The 18,145-nt window shown below is 41.0% G+C and overlaps 1 protein-coding gene across 1 annotated transcript in view; it reads left to right on the top strand.

Annotated features, from left to right (window-relative positions):
- Positions 1–18,145, top strand: part of oca2 (oculocutaneous albinism II) — a 57,603-nt gene that overhangs the window by 19,818 nt on the left and 19,640 nt on the right. Inside the window, exons 13-18 of the mRNA XM_063467360.1 lie at positions 1,074–1,198; positions 1,423–1,561; positions 6,723–6,855; positions 11,162–11,309; positions 13,687–13,744; positions 13,924–14,032. Coding sequence (XP_063323430.1) covers positions 1,074–1,198; positions 1,423–1,561; positions 6,723–6,855; positions 11,162–11,309; positions 13,687–13,744; positions 13,924–14,032 — 712 coding nt within the window. The remainder of the gene's footprint in view (positions 1–1,073; positions 1,199–1,422; positions 1,562–6,722; positions 6,856–11,161; positions 11,310–13,686; positions 13,745–13,923; positions 14,033–18,145) is intronic.

The following is an 18,145-nucleotide window of genomic DNA, read 5'->3' as shown; positions in this document are numbered from 1 at the left end:
TTTTTTGTCGATACAAAATATTTCTTGTTTTTTTTGCATAAGATAATTTTAGCACAAGATGATAACTTCTGATGAATGTCTTGTGTGCGCTAGATTAAAAAAAATAACCTCAAGATATTTAAGGGGCTCTGTAGGATGCTGAGCGGAAGTGTATGAAGTAAGCTGCCCGCTTGTGAGATGTCTCGACAGGCTTTGAGCTATTTCTGAAATTAGCAGCAACACGCGACACGCCTGTAGTTTTGATTTTGACTCATCCAATGTCACAAAGGTTCACAAAGGAGGACCTTTCCAACGTCAGACAACCTATCAAGTTTGAAACTCTATCTTTACATCCTGACCTAAAAATACAGTAACAGCAGTAAAGACTGACAAGGATGACATTTGTTGTGTTTCAAGGTGAAGTTCAGAAAACTAAATCTTCAAAATAATCAGATTTTATGGTTTTTATTTCGGGAAGAAGTGCTCTTTAACTGCAACTGTATAAAAAAAAAAAAAGCGCTACAGTTTCACAGTCCTATCTATGCTCCATATGACAGAGGAATACACATCCGTCTTCTCTTTTCAAAGAAGGTCAAAGTCTCCCATCAGAAAAACAGCTCCAGGATGCTCCGCTTTTATACCGAATGTGCGCTGTCCATGGTGAACGAGGAAGAGCGCTTTTGTGCGTCAGGTACAGCGAGTCCTGGAAAACAGGGAGATCATGCAAGCACGTGGATTTTAAGTGCGGAGAAGAAGCAGCCACGCCAAATTAAAATGCATTCTCAGAGAAGAGCTCAGCAGCTCTCACACATCACACCGTTACCTTTGAAAGGTGGCCATCCTGACCTGGTGATGTAAGAGTGCTGTTTTAAAGTGGGAATCCATTTGCAGTTCTTTTTGAATCTGAATGATATTATATCTTGTACTACTTATAATGGAAAGATTTACATATTTTTAGATTTTTTAAACACACCAATGAACAGTCAGAACTGGTCCGAAGCTGTGCCAGATGTGTTTTCTGAGTCAGCTGTTTTGGCGGTGCCGATAATAAACAACCTAACCTCATCTCTCCATTATCTGTCTCCATTCTGCAGGCTTACCAGTTAGCCAGAGGAAGAGTGTGGCCCATGATCATCATCCTCTGTCTCATTGCTGCCATTTTATCTGCTTTTCTGGACAACGTGACCACTATGATGCTTTTTACTCCTGTCACCATAAGGTAGAGTACAGGAACAGGGGGAAAAATAGATACTGCCTTTTTTTTTATTCTCAGGTGGAATACATTCCACCCACACCCACATACTGCTGTCCACTTGGTTTGCATGTGGCTGTCCTGCACAAAAGGTTAAAGGATCAATACCAACATCCTTTTCATATTTCTCTATTTACCCCACCCTTTGTAATCTAATCATGACTAGAGGACTTTTCTGTCTGATTTTGCAGGTTGTGTGAGGTGCTTAATCTAGACCCCAGACATGTCCTGATTGCAGAAGTAATCTTTACCAACATTGGAGGGGCCGCCACAGCTGTCGGAGATCCGCCCAATGTGATTATAGTGTCAAATCAGGACCTGCGCAGAGAAGTAGGCACCTTCACAGCTCGAATATACAGTAATCATGTAGCAAAGCAAAGACATTACTGATGGTACAACACTGACAGGTGAATCATAGATTTACTTGTTAGTACTCGCTGAAAAAAGGATTGAGGCTAAATATCTTGCAGGTGTTTGGTAAAAGTTTACACGATGCATATAACACTGGGTTGTGAACTCCTAATTTCAAGACTCACATTTTGCGTTTTTGGCTTCTTAGAGCCTGAAGTAACCATACTTACCTTAGCCTTCCTGTGGTGTTCGGGTCAAATCTGACCGATGTACAACTTAAAACTCTCAGAAATATTGTGTTTTACATCTGATTGCCTCAAGGCATCATGACATCCTCCACACTATGCACTTGAACATATAACATTGACGATCACCTTTTTTATTGAATTTTGAGTGTTTTAATCAACCTTGGTACATCTTCGGTGTTCCTGGTCAAAAGTGACCGCCACAGGAAATGAATGAGAATCTACTCAACCCCCCTCCATTGACTTAATGACCCCCTGAATGGCCCACTCAATGACCCATTGAATGACCTACTGAATGACCTACTGAATGACCCACTGAACTGAATTTGGTGGTGAAAAATGTTTGTTATGAAAATTTAACAGCTGTTAAAACAGACCACACAATTTTGACCCGAACACTAAAGTAAGGGGGGTGGGGTGGGGGGGGGGGGGGGGGGGGGGGACCACAACTGGAGGGCTATGTGGTAGAAAGTTAAGTTATAAGCTCATTAAGCTGATTAAAAAACAATTAAATGATTAAAAAATAATGACAAACCTTTTCTTTTATCATTATCAGTTTTTTAAAAGTTTATTGAACAGCTGTTCTTTTTCCTTTATTTAAATCTGTTTTTCAAACCGGACCTTGTGAGGATTTCAGTCAGCAGGTAAAATCTCTGCAAGGAGGAGGAAAAGCATCTGTGTTACAGCATGAACAGACTGCATACTGAGGTTTTATTAACTGGCTTTGAGAATGTTTGCTAAATTCAGTCATGATATTTAATTTGGTATTAGACTGCGCAATAATTCAGTCTGAAGAGACAGAATTATTACATTTTCCCTTTTATTGAAACAGCGTAGGTGTAAAATGCAATAATGAAGCAGATCTACAGGAGATGATAATGAAAATAATATTTTTCAGTTGTGTACAGTTAGTGTTTCCTTAAAGGTTGCATGTTTTTTAAGCCTTCATATTTCCTCATACAAACTGAGGAATTTACAGCCTGATGCTGCATTTCCAGCACGCACACGCATGTACATTGTACATATAGACTTTTTCCTGTCCTGTGAGCAAATGTAATCATCTGTGTTTGCAGGGTTGTACATCTGCAATCTTTGTTTAGCGCAATCTGTCCATGTATTTATACAGTCATGAGTGGTGACCCTTGTTTACATTGATGTGTAGGTGATGAATGGAGATGTAGTGGCAGTGAATCCAATTTATATTTTTGCAGCAGCTATCATAAATCACAAGAATTAAAGGTGTCAAGATCTCGGTGGGAAAAGAAGCTGCTACCTCCTCTTATTTCAATGCAGCTGACCAGCGTTACAGGTTGATTTTATTTCTGTTCCTTGGTCAAAGGTTTGCATTTACACATGTACAGTGTTTGTGTGAAAGTTTATACAGCCATTTTCCCCATTTTCTTACATGTAATCATTTGCAGCAGCTGTGACAGCTGTGTAGCATAACACCTTCTATTCGTTCACTTTCCTGTGACGTGCGTACCGGCGTAAGCTTACAGTGTGTTGGTGAAGCCATCTACATGTGATGTGACCCCAGCTTTGGGGTTAGTCTCTGATTAAACTTGTGAGGAAGACTGCCACTCCTGATGCAATAATGTGTGAAACCATGTAACACCCAGCTTTTTTCCAGTGTTGGATGATGTGTTATAAAAGTGTTTTCAATCATCCTATCTCTGCTAATGTATCAGGATATGCAGGATCTGCAGTCAACGGAAAACATTTTTAGTATTGGAAGCTTTCTGGTTTGCAGCCCTCTTTCAGTTCGAGTTCAACTAAATCATTTTAGTGGATAAAATTCAGAATGAACAGCAGGATATCTGCTGGCTGCACCAGAAACCCCTCAAAAGTGGCTGTTACACTCTGCTTAGCCTCTGAGAGATCCACGGAGAGCTGGCTCCCTTACTGTTAATCAAAATGAACCAACATTATTTGCAATGAGTCAGGCCTCAATGAATCAGAGTGCTTCTATTAAGTGGCCCACATTTTATTTTAGTTTTCAGAAATATAGCATATTGAATCGGTATTGATGATTTCTGTTTTTTGTTACAATGAAGCTGATTTTGCTAATGAAATGACAGCATCCTGCTTACGTATCCTGATTGGTGTAGTAAGGTTTTATGACAGGATGTTAGGAGTGTGGTTAAAGCAAAGCAGAAACCTCCACGTGTGTGGAATTAGCAGCCGGTAGTGACGGACACCTGCCCCATGTAACCGTTGGTAGAAAACTCTCTGCTCCTTCCTGTTTTGTGAATGTTGTAACGTGGCTTGTGGTTGGATATTGTCCCTCATACTTACAGAAACACTATTTACTACACTCAAAACCAGGTACAAAATCTAAAGTTAAGTGTCTTAACCCTTGTTTTTACTTTTGTGGGCTCCATTTATTCTGGAATGCCCAAGAAGTCACAAAGCGGAACTTTTCCCATTTTTAGAAATTGGGAGTTCCCTACTACAGCACATTATAACCACTTTCTCCTTCTGCTTCCTCTGGACGCTCCCTTTAGAGGGTGGATCATTAGTCTCCATCTCATCCTAGCCCTCTGTCACACCAACCCTGCATGTCCTACTTCCTCCTTCATTCATAAATCTTCTCTGTAGTCTTCCTGTTACCGTGTCCCTCCTTTGCACATATTACACTATCTCATCCTTGCCTCTAACTTTTAGAAACGTCCAATAACTTTCAGCTTCAGCTGTCCCTCTGATGTATGATCTTTTCCATCCTGGTCACTCCCAGTGAAAAGCTGCCACAGTCTGCAGTCCCAGTACTACACGAGTACTGTCTTGTCAAGCTGATCTGTATTCTATGATGATCCATGTTCTGGCTTAACTAAAATCCAGCCATTATTCATCACCTGAGCCTTTTGGAAACCCATTTAGACACAAGTTGTCATCTGTTGCACAAGTTTGGACAAAGCTGAAACAGCGGTGACAACATTTTACTGAGCTAATCAGAGCAGATTGTCGCTGTCTGAAAAGGGCATTGACTTGCAGGTTCCTCTCATAACCTTCACTCTTTGTATATACTCAGAGGAGCATGATGCTAAATCTCTACAAGACATGACATTTTCACAACTGCTTGATGTGACATCTGTTCAGTGCATGTGACATTTTGGCCTTTGCCGACGCGAGCAGTATGTGGTCTCTGGGTTACTGTAGATCCTGTAGCGCCAGGTTTCCACAGCCCACTGTCCAGTTTGTCTTGGCTCCATTTCCCAGGTGACAGAACTGCAGGGTCACAGCCACGGCACACTCATTCAGTCATGTCTGGCCCGCGATAAGCACAGCTTGTTCGTGCGTGCGTGGTCTGCTTACCCGTTAGTTTGTTTGCCTGCTGGCTTGTATGTGGCGAAGGGATTTTAGGGATCTGGAGATGGAAAGAAAGGCACGTCCATGAAGCGTGTATGTGTTTAGGTTCTGCTCCTCATCACAGTGTCCGTCTCTTTAGCTTGTTACAAACCAAGGTACCATTGTGCATATGAAAACTCTGGTATCATTTCACAGAGGGACTTTCCTTGCCAAGTGGATCCCCTCCAACCAGAATCGTTGACATTGGCTCTGAAATATGGACATACCGGGGTCGCAGTTTATGGCTGCAAACAGAAATACAATCACATCAACAAGTTTAAGTTTCTCTTTTTTTTTGTCTTGTGACTGTGGCAAGCACATATTGTATTCATTAGGCTGTGGGCACACAACATTTTATTATTCTTCAGCTTTTAGTTTCATCGCTAAAACCGAGATTTGTGAGAGGAATTGTGATTTTTTTTCATAAACAGCAGGTTCATGCAAACAGCTGTTCTCAGTCCACCAGGCTGCCCTGCAGGTCACTGCAGATGGAGAGCAGGTCTCCATGGGGGTGCGCATAAACCAGGATGTAGCCGGGATGTGCTACAAGTGACAAAATTAACTCTGTGATCCAAAGGGAATATGGGGATTAAATTTGCTGTTTAATAATTCAGACACTTCCACTCATGTTTAGTTGCATCACCCTTTTACTATTAACCAGTTTTATCACTGAATATCAGATACTTGTTCTTTATACCGTGAAAGCATGTGAAATAAAGGCAGGGTGAGCTACCTGCAGTGTCTTTAAATGTTGCTCAATGAGAAACACCCAAGTGCTTATTTATATTTTGTTGTTTTTCTGTCACTTTAAGTGTTCTTACAACAGGGAGAGACCATTTGGAAGAAAAGAGGAACATTTTATCCCAAAAATGTATTTTTTGGGAGTCACATGAGAGGACCATCAGTGAGCAGAATCCCAAATGAAGGCAGGAGATAGTGGCTAGAGGTGGTGGAGCAGAGTAAACAGATGGCTGATGGAGATAAAGAGTGAAATGCAGTGAGTGAGGTGGAGACGGGAAGGAGGAGGGTTGATCGGGGAACAGGGGCTGATGAGTGAAGTGAATCTGACAGCGTGGGAAACTGAAGCGACGAGGAAAATAGAGCAGCAGGAATTACAAAGGAGAGTGAAGACAGAGCATGAAATAAAGCACCGATTTGTGTGCAATAATCAAATTCTGTGTCATTTCGCTCTTAAATCCAAACTTCCGGGTACGCTGTGCGGCTCATACTTACAGTTTGGAGTGTGAATGCACCTCCTGCTGTCCTTCTCAAGAGTTCAGTGCTCTCAAGGCCCTTTATATAGTAAAGAAAATAGTCTGACATTATTATAATGCACTTGTGTGGGAGGACAGTTTAGGTAGCTGCTTTCCTGAACTCTGAGTTTTCTTTCCTCAGAAGACCACACGACTTTTTTCATACTGTGTCTCTCCATAAAAGTCCATCGCTGCATGCACACATTTTTTGTCTAAGCCCAGGCTCAGTTTGTCACGTCTGAATGAAATTCGACCAGACGGCAAATGTCTAACACATTTTCATTATGTTTCCTACAGGGGATTGATTTTGCCAGTTTCACAGGCTACATGTTCCTCGGAATATGCCTCGTCCTTTTTACCTCATTTCCTTTCCTGCGGATGCTCTACTGGAACAAAAAACTTTACAACAAAGAGTCCATTGAAATAGTTGGTAAGTAGCACTGCTTTGTTCATAGACTGATACTCTAATCCCGTAAACTGCTGAGGGTGACACCTATACTCAAAAAATTATAACTAATATAATTACATGTAATTTTGTGATGTAACAACACTGTAAGAAAGTTACATTTCATGAAATCTGGCTCTAATGTTCTAATGTTCCCATTAGAGTAACGACAAGTAACTTGTGGTGTCTTAGGGCGGAGCTTTGACTGACAAGATGCTACTCTAACAGCATCCCTCCGTTTCTCAGTCAGATCCTCTGAATATGGTCATATATGGTTTTGAATCATCAAAATCGTGATGTCACCTGTTCACTTAGAGGCCTCACAGTGGGCTATAATGCTTGATTGTGCAGTCTCTTTGTCAAAATTCAATGCCTGAGTTTAACATTTTTTCAGTTTAATTGTTTTTCTACATGAAAAATATTTTTTGATGGATCATTAGGTTGTTATTAGTTGAGTGGACTCCAGTTATAGAAAATATAGTTACCTGCTGGATGCAGCACAACCTGAAATCATTTGTGATGGTTTTTGAGTATTATTAAGAAGAGTATTAACCCCCAATAACATCTGTGCACACAATAGCTTCCCAATAAACCTTCTCAGGCAATGCACTGACCTCACACAAACATAATTAACTCGGCATTACGACCTCATCCCTCTAATTTCCACTTGAGATGTATGCTGCCTTCAGTTTTCACTTTTTCAATTTCCACACTGTTCCACTCACACTGTTAGATATCTCTGCCATCTCCGATATTACATTTCTGGATCATATATTGCTGCAAAAAGATTCTGTGTGCGTGATGCAATAGTTCATGGTTGTGTTTGTGCGTGATTTTTTTATTTTATTATTTAAAGTAGGTTACTTTATTTGGAGAGGTCTGAAAAGGTAATGCTCAATGGAGCCTCTCCTGGAGGTCTGTAATTTAGGAACACAGGACAGAACTCCCTGTTCCTTTTTATACTAAAAACTAAAAACAAAAACATGCAAAATAACAAAAAAAAAATACTGTCTTCGTCTTATTGAGAAGGGAGTGAAATTGTAAAACATTCATACTTTTTGCTGAAGAATAGTCTTCAGAGCCGGGTGATACAGATTTCCACAACTGTCACTGTTTTTTTTTAAAAAAAAAAAAGTTTATAATTGGAACAAAGCCTGTGATCCAGTTCGACAGTCAAACCAAGCTGCCCATCATGCAGGTGTAACATTCTCTTCACATCATATATAATAGCCTCAGTGGCAGCGATGCTGCCCTCCATCTCTGCCTGCTGCTTCAATCCATCCACCACCTCTGTCTTCAACGTTTTTACCTCAGTCGGGACCACTACAGTTGAAAGATGCTCATTTCCCTCTGCAGTCATTTATACACTGCAAAATCTCCAGTGTTAAATTGACACCAGAAAGTGTCTATATGTGTCCACTCTTTTGAGTGTTAAATCAACACTTTTGACAGTGTTATATTTCTAACAGTAACCTAGTCAGTGTTAAAGATTAACAATGACTAACACTGAGCAGCAGTGCTGATTTTCTATCACTGGTAAATAACTAAAAATGCTAGTAATATTTCAGTGTTAGAAAAACAACACCACTACTGTTAGTCATTGTTAATCTTTAACACTGACTAGGTTACTGTTAGAAATATAACACTGTCAAAAGTGTTAATTTAACACTCAAAAGAGTGGACACATATAGACACTTTCTAGTGTCAATTTAACACTGGAGATTTTGCAGTGTATGTGAAAACGAAAGCTTTCCTGACTCTCTGCAGGTAAAGCCTTACTCTTTGAATAGGGAATAAGAGGGTAAGTCAGGTGCTGCTCATCAAATGCACTTGATTAACTGATCATCAACAATGTGAATGTCAGGTTTATATTATTGGATTGTCATTTATGCTTAAAAATATCTACTCATATATGCTTAGAGTTTTATAAAAGATTGCATAATGATAGAGGTTTGATCCTTAGCAGTCTGTAAAGACTCTGTGTGCCTCCCAGAGCACTCTGGCATGCACACACAACGTAAGGTCAGGAGAGAGGTTATATTTGCTCTTACTGATTTATGGTATAGGAGGACACCTACTCTGTATCTGGTTAAGTATAAGAGCCTTTTGTTTAGATGGACCGCTAGACTCCTGGCACCAGCTTTGGGGAGTCTTCACAGGTTCACATCTTGACCACACACACACACACACACACACACACACACACACACACACACACACACACACACACACACACACACACACACACACACACACACACACACACACACACAGTACTCTTTGTTCACATGTATACCTATGTAAGAAGTCATATGTTAATGAACCTATGCATATTCATGTAACCACAATAAAAGGAGTGCTACGGGGAACCTTGCTGAGAGTCTGACGGAGGTCAGGTCTCCCTCATGCATGAGTAACACAAAGAACTTTGCCTACTTGTGTCTTGCTTTTGCTGTGTAGCAGAATTGTCTGGAACGTTCCAGCGAATAGGTTTATGCTACAAACCTATCAGTGAACACCTCTGTAAAAACAAAAATGTTGCAGTTATTTGCTCTTGAGTATTCAGGAATGTTAACTTGATGCCAAAATCTTCCGAGGAGTGGACGGCCCCAAGATCAGACCGTGCAATGCTCAGAGAAACTGGAAAAAAACCCAAGCGTTAGCATGCTAAGTATTAAAGTTAACAAAAAACTAAAGCCGAGTCTACAAGCTACTGTGAAACCTGTGATATTTGGTGATAGGGCTGTGGGACCCTTCCATGTGTATGTGTGAGCATGAAAGTAGGGAGTGCAGCAGTAAACAGATATGACATGAAGTGGGCTGAAGATGCGTTGCAAAGTGGCTTGCAGTTGCTCTTCAAATGTATGCAGGTTAAAGAAACTCTAAAAAACACACCTGCGTGGGATTTAGCAGTGGCAACATGAGCTCAGAGCCTCGATGCCAAAGTTTGGGCCTCTTGGTGAACAAAGTTTACAATTAATTTGATAAAACTAACTTTTTGACCTTTAAAATTCAAAAGTATTCGTGATGATAACTTAACTCAGACATCATTTACTGGGATGGAATGCATTTATCTCCTTCTTTCACCAGCTAACATCCCTCGAGAGTCTGGTGACTCACAGTGTGTCCGACACCACATGGCTCATGTGAGAAAACCCCTTTACTCTGGTGTTCAGCTGCTCTGACTAGTTGGCATTGAACAGACTCACTCATCCAGAGAGCAGCCTGATAGCGACACGAGACTCCTTTCTTTTCTATTAAAAAAACTATTCAGCTAATCTGGTGTACCGCAGCCCTTTTATGTATCTTCTTAATTATCCAGCAACAGGAAAGAAAATGATTTGGCCATCCCTGAAGACTTGGAACAAAGTCCAGAGAGAGAGAAAGGATCACAGACACCACAGACTGCGCTGGTTTGGAGCATGACTGTCCTCCATCATTCTGTCTTACTGTAGATCTGGCTTGTAAGACTCTGGGGAGATAGATAATACGCATACAAAACAAAACACAACAACAACAATAAAAAAAAAGATATTTGTTTGAAACTGTTAAGAATTCTTCCGGAAACAGAGTCACCTCCTATCATTGTTTACCCACACTATCAGACTTCCCCCCTCTGAGATGACCCCAGCATGGGATGATTGAAGCAGAGACCACGAGGCTGCTCAGTGGTCACCACAATCCTCACATTTAAGCTGTGAGCAACACCGACTGTTCGGAGCTGTTCTGTCACACTGAGCAGCGTGCAAACTAAAGGAAGCTGTTACCCATCACCACGGTGACCGTTCAATGCTGGCCTCCTAGCCCATCTGTAAATCTGACCCCGTGGAGTTTCTTCTTCTTCTCCTGCCAGCCTGGCCTTGCTAAGAGTGCATGTGGCTGGATCAGCTCAAACCCCCCGCCACGGCTGGTAATTGTGCAGATTTGCTAACAGGAAATGTTTTGCTGCTTAGATCCTATTATGGTCACCTAGCAACCTTCCTGAAAAAGGATGGTACCTACTGATATCTACATAAGGGTCTCATATCCTCAGGCTGTATCTGTGTTTGAGCACTGGCGGTTCCTGGGTTGGTCAATGCGCCCATCGCCAGGCTGCATTAGGCCCTCTGTGGGGCCTCACACAGCATATTGACTGAAAACATCACCATGTTCTCTCAGCTGTAGAAGATATTACCAAACAAATATCCGTTATAAACGTACTGCATTCTGCTGCTGAGCATAATCACGGTAACTTTGAAGTCTGTGTGTTGTACATGCACTGAACAGGTGGCGTTCTCTCTTTGCCCTGCAGAACTCAAGCATGAGATCCTGGTTTGGAGGCAAACGGCTCAGCGCATAAACCCCGCCAGCCGAGAGGAGACAGCTGTGAAATGTCTTTTAATGCAAAAAGTCCTCAACCTGGAGAGTCTGCTGCGAAAAATGATGAAGACCTTCCAAAGGTTAAAGAAAGCACAAGAACACAGAACATTAAGAATCACATTGTCTGTACTGTTAATGCCTCTCGTTTTTCAAAAGCCAACCTGCTGTATATTTATTGCTTCGTACAGATCTTTTCACTAGATGCAGTTATCAGTACCAATCAATAATACATGATTTAACGAGACAATTCATGGCTGGTGTGATTACTGAAAACACACACTGCAAATACTTTGTGAACTGTGAGGCAATCCCGTCCTCAGATGACCTCAAAGAAGGACGAAATGATGCAGAGGATACCGATATAGGCCAGTGCCTACCTAAGTCATAAAATGTTGTTTTACATATCTGTAAATATCATGGTAAGGCGGTGTAGAGAAAAACAAACCCCAGCAACTTTGTTTGGCTGATGTTGAAAATTCCAAAAAGAGAGCTCTGATAAAAACATCAGTCACCAAATTCCAGGATAAAAAAAGGAGAACAAACAGGGAGCTTAACAATCTGACAAAGACAGGAGGGTATGGTATACACCTACATACACCTAGATACACACAGTGGGGTTGACTGGGGATAAGAAACAGGTGAATGTAATCAGACTCTGATGAAGACAATCAGTGAAGACTGGAAGTTTAAAAAAGGGTTCTTGAGAAAATCACCTATCAAGGCAAATCACCAACACATGAAGTCTTACACTAATATAATAACAGGGGACAGGGAGGCATGACCCAAAAACACTCAGAACACAAGAGGAACTTGATAGAACTCAGTAAAAACTAAACAAAAGACCTGGGATGATGACACACGTCACTGACGCAATCTGGCTGGTGTACACATCGAGACCACCCAAAAAAAGGATGAATAAGACTGACTTTGACCACAAGGGGCCGCTATAGTAAAAAAGAAAAAAAGGAAAAGGCTCATTAAAGGCTAGAAATGTGACATAGCCACGATAGCACCTTGAGGTGTGGTCGGTTGCAAAGTAGCAATCATATAAAACTCTTGCATGCAATAGTAACACTGTATCTGCACGTTCCACTTCCACTGTTACAGTATTTTCTGCACTATAAGGCGCACTTAAAATCCTTAAATTTTCTCAAAAATCAACAGTGGGCCTTATGTATAAATTCTGGTTGTGCTTACTGACCTCGAACCGATTTTATGTGGTACACGGCGCTCAGAAATCTGTCAAAAATGTTTTAGTCTGACTTTGGTAAGCTACGAAGCCGCATCGCTTGATGGATTGTTGGAGCGTTATGGCTACTGTAGTCAGGAGCCTCGCGGAGTAATCTGGGTCCAAACTGGCCCCAAAGCCAAACGAACACTGTGGTATCACTGAGAGTTGAAAACTGTCTAAATTCTTTCATCTTTAATCAGCGTTGCTACTTTACCAGGTGTAACAATTAAGTTTAACATCCAGGCATCCATGAAAACAGAATTTATTAAATTTAATGGAGTTAGAAGTTAACAGGGAGTTAGCTCGCTAGTTTCCATCTAAACATGATATAGCATGTTCTGACTGAGAGATTTCTGAAAAATTTAAAAGCTCTGCTATCACTTCCAACATAAATGAAGACAGAAAACTAAACAGCAGTGACGTTTGTAGGGTTACTGAAGTTGGGCTAGCTGGTATATAATGATGTGCTACGTGATCGCTAGCGACACAGCTATGTTAGTATAATGAGTTGAGTAAAGTTTGACTGATCTGACTGTTTTGTTTCGCTTATAATCCGGTGCGCCTTATGGTCCGAAAAATAAGGCATTTGTTTTTACTTCTGAAATTAAGTATAAATCTAGAAGTGTGTCTCCCTAACGTCAGTGCATGTATGTTAGACCCGTGAGCCTGAAGCTCAGACTTCAGACTGCTCCTGGATCTGTGCAATATCAATATATTGGAAGAAAGTTAGCTAAAGGAAGGAGGAGCTTAAACATCTTTTTCAGACACTGGATGAACTAGGTGCTGCTCCAAATCCAAGCTCAAACAAATGAGGATTATTCCTAATTCTGAATCACACAAAGCTGTAAACTCTAGCAGCCCAACATTAGAAATATGGAGCTGGAGAAGAGCATAATAGGTCCCCTCTAATTATTTAAAACACAAGCATGGCACCAAGCATGACATGTTCAGTTCAGTCCAGAAATAGTTTGTTTTTTTCCTGTTCCTATTTTTCTGTGCCTGCTTTCCGGACCATCACAGCAATTACAGCAAATAAATACAAATTTTGAAGTGCAGGAAATGCAGAAATAAATCCTTCACACTGCACAACGCTCAGCATACGGTTACAAACTGCTAAAAATAAGCACCCTGTTTCTATGAGATGATACTTTTCCCATTTTTTATTTTTGTTTTTGGACACTGTGCATACGCCTAATGTGAGATTTAAATGTTGTTGTGTCTGACAGACAAATTTCTCAGGAGGATAAGAACTGGGAGCAAAACATCCAAGAACTGCAGAAGAAGGTAGGCTTTGATTCTTCACCTCACACATTTTCCTCAATCACTGTGACTGGTGCATTGATGTAATCTCAGTAATGAAGTAGGTCTAGTCTTTGAAAGTTCGCTTAAGACAAATCCTGTCATTCTTGTGATAACATCAGCTTTTCCACCATTCACAAAAAATACATTTTCCTCCTCTGCAGCACAGAATTACTGACAAAGTTCTGCTGGTGAAGTGTGTGTCCGTCCTTGGCGTTGTGATCTTCATGTTCTTTCTCAACTCCTTCGTTCCCAGCATTCATCTTGATCTTGGTAAGACCCGCAGTCTCTCATTATTGCACTGTTGTTACGGGCATCACTGGGTGGTTATGGGTTCCGTCATGTAATTATGAAACACAGCTTCCTGTGCCCTTGCAATTTAAAAGAGAGTAAATAATGGGTTGACTAGCAAATGAAACCAACAAATTACATGGCTACAAAGCTGCAATTAAAGCCACCGCGTTCCATCCCTCCACGAGCTTCTAAGCCTGTACTGATGAACAAAATTTCAGTAAAGCTGCAAAAGGCTGTCTTAAGACACTCAACCAAAATTTGGGGCAAAAATAGGCAGTGCAAAGTTTGACAAACCTCCACTAGATGTAATATATTGAAAAAGATATGTCAGAATCTCTATTTTGTTCAAGCTCCCATGTCACTTTTACAGAAAATCTCTCTCTTCTGATACATTTTGTAAAGCATCATACGATTTCGAAACACTCTTTGCTTGCATTCAGAACCGTTTACCCCTGACTGATTCGTCTTCATATACATATTTACTAAAGAGTAAAATATGTATCGCTTTGAAAGTCTAATCGCTGCTGTTGTGTTATGTTTTGCATTCTGGAGCTATGACACCTGTATAACTTTTCCTGTGCACTTTATTCTTGAGGGTCTACTGCAGAAGTGTTCATAGGTGGAAGTAAGTTAGCTGGTCACACTGGCTCCTCAGTGTGACCAGCATTTCGTTCAAAAGCAATTCATCATCTGCTCAGCAAATATTCCTTTTTTTAAGCAGATATATGACTCTCATGGACTCTGCAGCAGAGGAGAAGCTGAAGGAACCAACAGTAGCTCACATTACATTATTTTTTTTAATAGTCTGGGCAGAACCTGCAGACCACGCAGGAACCCTGAATCTGGGCTTTAAACTTTAAGGACACAACTTTTAAGTTTTATGAATCCATCAGATTCTGAGTAACTAGCATTCAAAACCCAGACACACACAGGAGGAGCTTGCTGTGGAAACTCTCCTTGGAGGTCCACTGTTTCAGATGACTCATGAGTCAATGGCTACTGAGCCACAGGGGAGAGCAGATTACCTATTAATCCAAAGGTTGGTGGTTTGATTCCTGGCTCCTCACAGTCTGGGACAAGAAACTGAACCCTGTAATTGCTCATACATCCTTTGGAGTTTGTGTGATAGCAGACCATTATATTACTATTACATTACTATTTTGCTATTCTATCCAATTAAGTCATGAAGCCTAGTTTAAGACCTTAACCCACTACAATCACAGTTTTTGCCCCCAAATCTGAATCCTGATTTGTTGCGGTGCGGTCTCACTCCACGCAGGTTTCCCAGCACTCCCCCTCTGGCTTGGACTTTCATCCCTGCTCTCACGGTGAGCTGCTACCCACTGCCTCCCCTACAGCTAGATGAGGTGCTCTCTCCCTCATTCAAGTGGAAATCTCTGTCTCTGTAGCTCTCACTGCAGCTCTTGAGCAGTGGCGGATAACCCGGGGTCCCAGTGGATCCACATGTTCAGGCATACTGCTGGAAATCAAATCCCTTTTCTTTTTGGGCTTTCTCGATCCCTTTGTATTCTCTGTTTTTTAAAAACTCTCTCAGGTGTGTAATCACAGTCACAAGAGAAAGGTTCTGTTGCCCGGTGGGATTTTTCACTTTTCCAAAGCTTCTCCAAAGATCATTTCCTTCCATGCTGATAATAGGTCTTCGGGTCGGGGTTTGTGTTTGACTAACTAATGTGCCTGTTATATATTTGGATCAAGGTTAAGCAGTAACTACGACTTGCATCTATTCCATTCTGTTTCAGTATATTATAAAATGTTGATTAAACAACAGGGAGTGCTGGAAAGATTGTCTCTGCTGCTCCCTAGATGCATAAATGCACATATGTCTCTGCTTCTCTTAATAGAGACAGCTTTGCATGTTTTCCTTAAAGCCAAAAACATAAAAAGCTGCTTTAAAAATTCAGTATTATTATTTTAGGTTTCCAGAAGAAATTTTAACCACTTACAGCTGTTTGTGTTAGGAGATTGTACAAAGGTACAGACGTGGTCCAGAATTTAGAATAAAATAAAATGATGAACCAAAGTCCAAGAAAACAGCTACAAAAGGTAAAAACAGAAACCAGGAAACAAGTAAAGAAAGCACATGAAAGGCAAACAAATAATCCGACGAGATCAAAGGAAAAGACAAAATAATAAAAAGTTGGGATGCTGTGTAAAATATAGATTAAAACCACAGTTCAGTGATGCAAATCTGAAAGCATACAATCACAGATTAAGTTAATGTCAGCTGGGCGTTGATTTTGAAGTCACACGAGAAAACAAACGATGAAGTAAAACATAAAGTAACCCAAAGACAGATAAAGACAGAAAGAGGGGAGTACAGCACACATGGGAAGAGAATAACAGGAAAACCACGACTTTGCTCCTCAGTATCCAATATCTGCTGCAGCATGTAGAGTTAACATGAGATTATCACCAACAGGTTATCAAGTTCAACACAATCTCACAGCAGTTTGCGAAATAGTCATCTCTAATATTCTGATTCGTGCTGCTTGGCACGAATTACCACCTTTACTGCCACTTCTTTGAAAGACCCAATTTACCTCGATGTCCGGGTTCTCGCCAAAGAGCTGCAGACATGAAAAATGCTTCCTATCAAAAATACATTTAAAATCGTGCAATATTGCCAAAATCAGAAACATCCCATCTCAGAGTAACGCTGCAATACTGCTTCGTGTATTTATTGCTTCCATGTAGTTCATTATTATCAGGCTGTTCTAAAAGCTCCTGAACAGAGAGTAGAAAGAGCAACCGCATTTCCCCCATACTGGCTTCTCTTCACTGGCATCCTGTTAAGTCCAGAATTGAATTTAAACCCTTTCTCCTGGATAATCAGTTTCTGTCATATTTTAAAGATCCCATATTATCTTAACAGAGCGTTTCACTCGGACTGCAGGTTTATTTGTGCTTCTAGAGTTTGCGGAATGGGAGGAAGAGCCTTCAGCTATCAGGCACCACTGCTGTGGAAACATCCCTTACTCATGCTGCTATAGGCTTAGGCTGCTGGAGTGCTTCCCATGATGCACTGAGCATATCATCTGCCATCACATCTTTTTACTCCCAATATTTTGTATATCTGTGTGTATCTTTTTATTTTTAACTGCTGTTATGTGTTTTGTCCCCATCATCTCTTCTATTTCCCCTCCACGTTCCCTCATCCTGGTTCTGCTGGAGGTGTCTTCCCTCTGTCCCACTTCCTTGCAGTACAGAGCACCATACAAGACATTGATGTGCACTGATGCTACTTAGCTAACACTGAGTTGAAACTGAAAATGAGTGAACTTGTATCTATGAACACAAATAGATCATCTGATACAAAAATACCTTCAGTGTTTTTCATGGAACCAATAAAATCTCGCCATATTTCTTAATCATAGTGGATTCATGTCATTGTGTCCATATGACACTTCTGACTGTGATGTCTCTAATCTGCTCTGAGCAAATGATCTTAACAGCATCTTATTAATGCTAACACTGTCCCTAAATGAAGATGGCCGTCATCATACACTTGCTGTCATCCCCCCGCCTCGCCGCTGAGGCCACTCAGCCACGAAACACGCTCGGTTAATTACAGGTGCTGCTCAGGTCGCTGCTCCGCGACATTTGTTAAATGGGAACGACCCCACAGCTGCATGTTCTCTGTCCCTGTGGAGGGACAGGAGCAGGTCCAAACACAGCTCTCATTATTGCACGCAGGTGAGAGTCAGATTCGACTACTGCAGCAGTCCCAGGCTGTTCATTTACATGGCTTTTAAAAATTGAGCCTCATTAAAACTTCATTAACTTTACACGCTAAGATTTCATTTCAGTCTGATTATTGGCTGCTCGTTTGATCCCTCTAATGTGTCTGTAGTGTTGTGGGTTACATCTGTAATATGTGAATAATTTCATGAGAATTTCTAGTTTGTTTTATTTGACTGAAACTGTTTACGTTGGTTAAATTCTAACATTTAAAGGATGCCTTGCGTTCACTTTCTTTGGTCTATGCCTTAAAGACAGCAGTGATGAGACTTTTTTACAGCATATTTCTTGTCTCAGACGCTGTGCTCCCATGTTTGACAGATGAGTCTGTCA

Source organism: Pelmatolapia mariae, linkage group LG23 (genome assembly GCF_036321145.2).
Source record: "Pelmatolapia mariae isolate MD_Pm_ZW linkage group LG23, Pm_UMD_F_2, whole genome shotgun sequence".
NCBI classification, from domain to species: Eukaryota; Metazoa; Chordata; class Actinopteri; order Cichliformes; family Cichlidae; genus Pelmatolapia; species Pelmatolapia mariae.
This window is presented reverse-complemented; position numbering and strand designations above follow the sequence as displayed.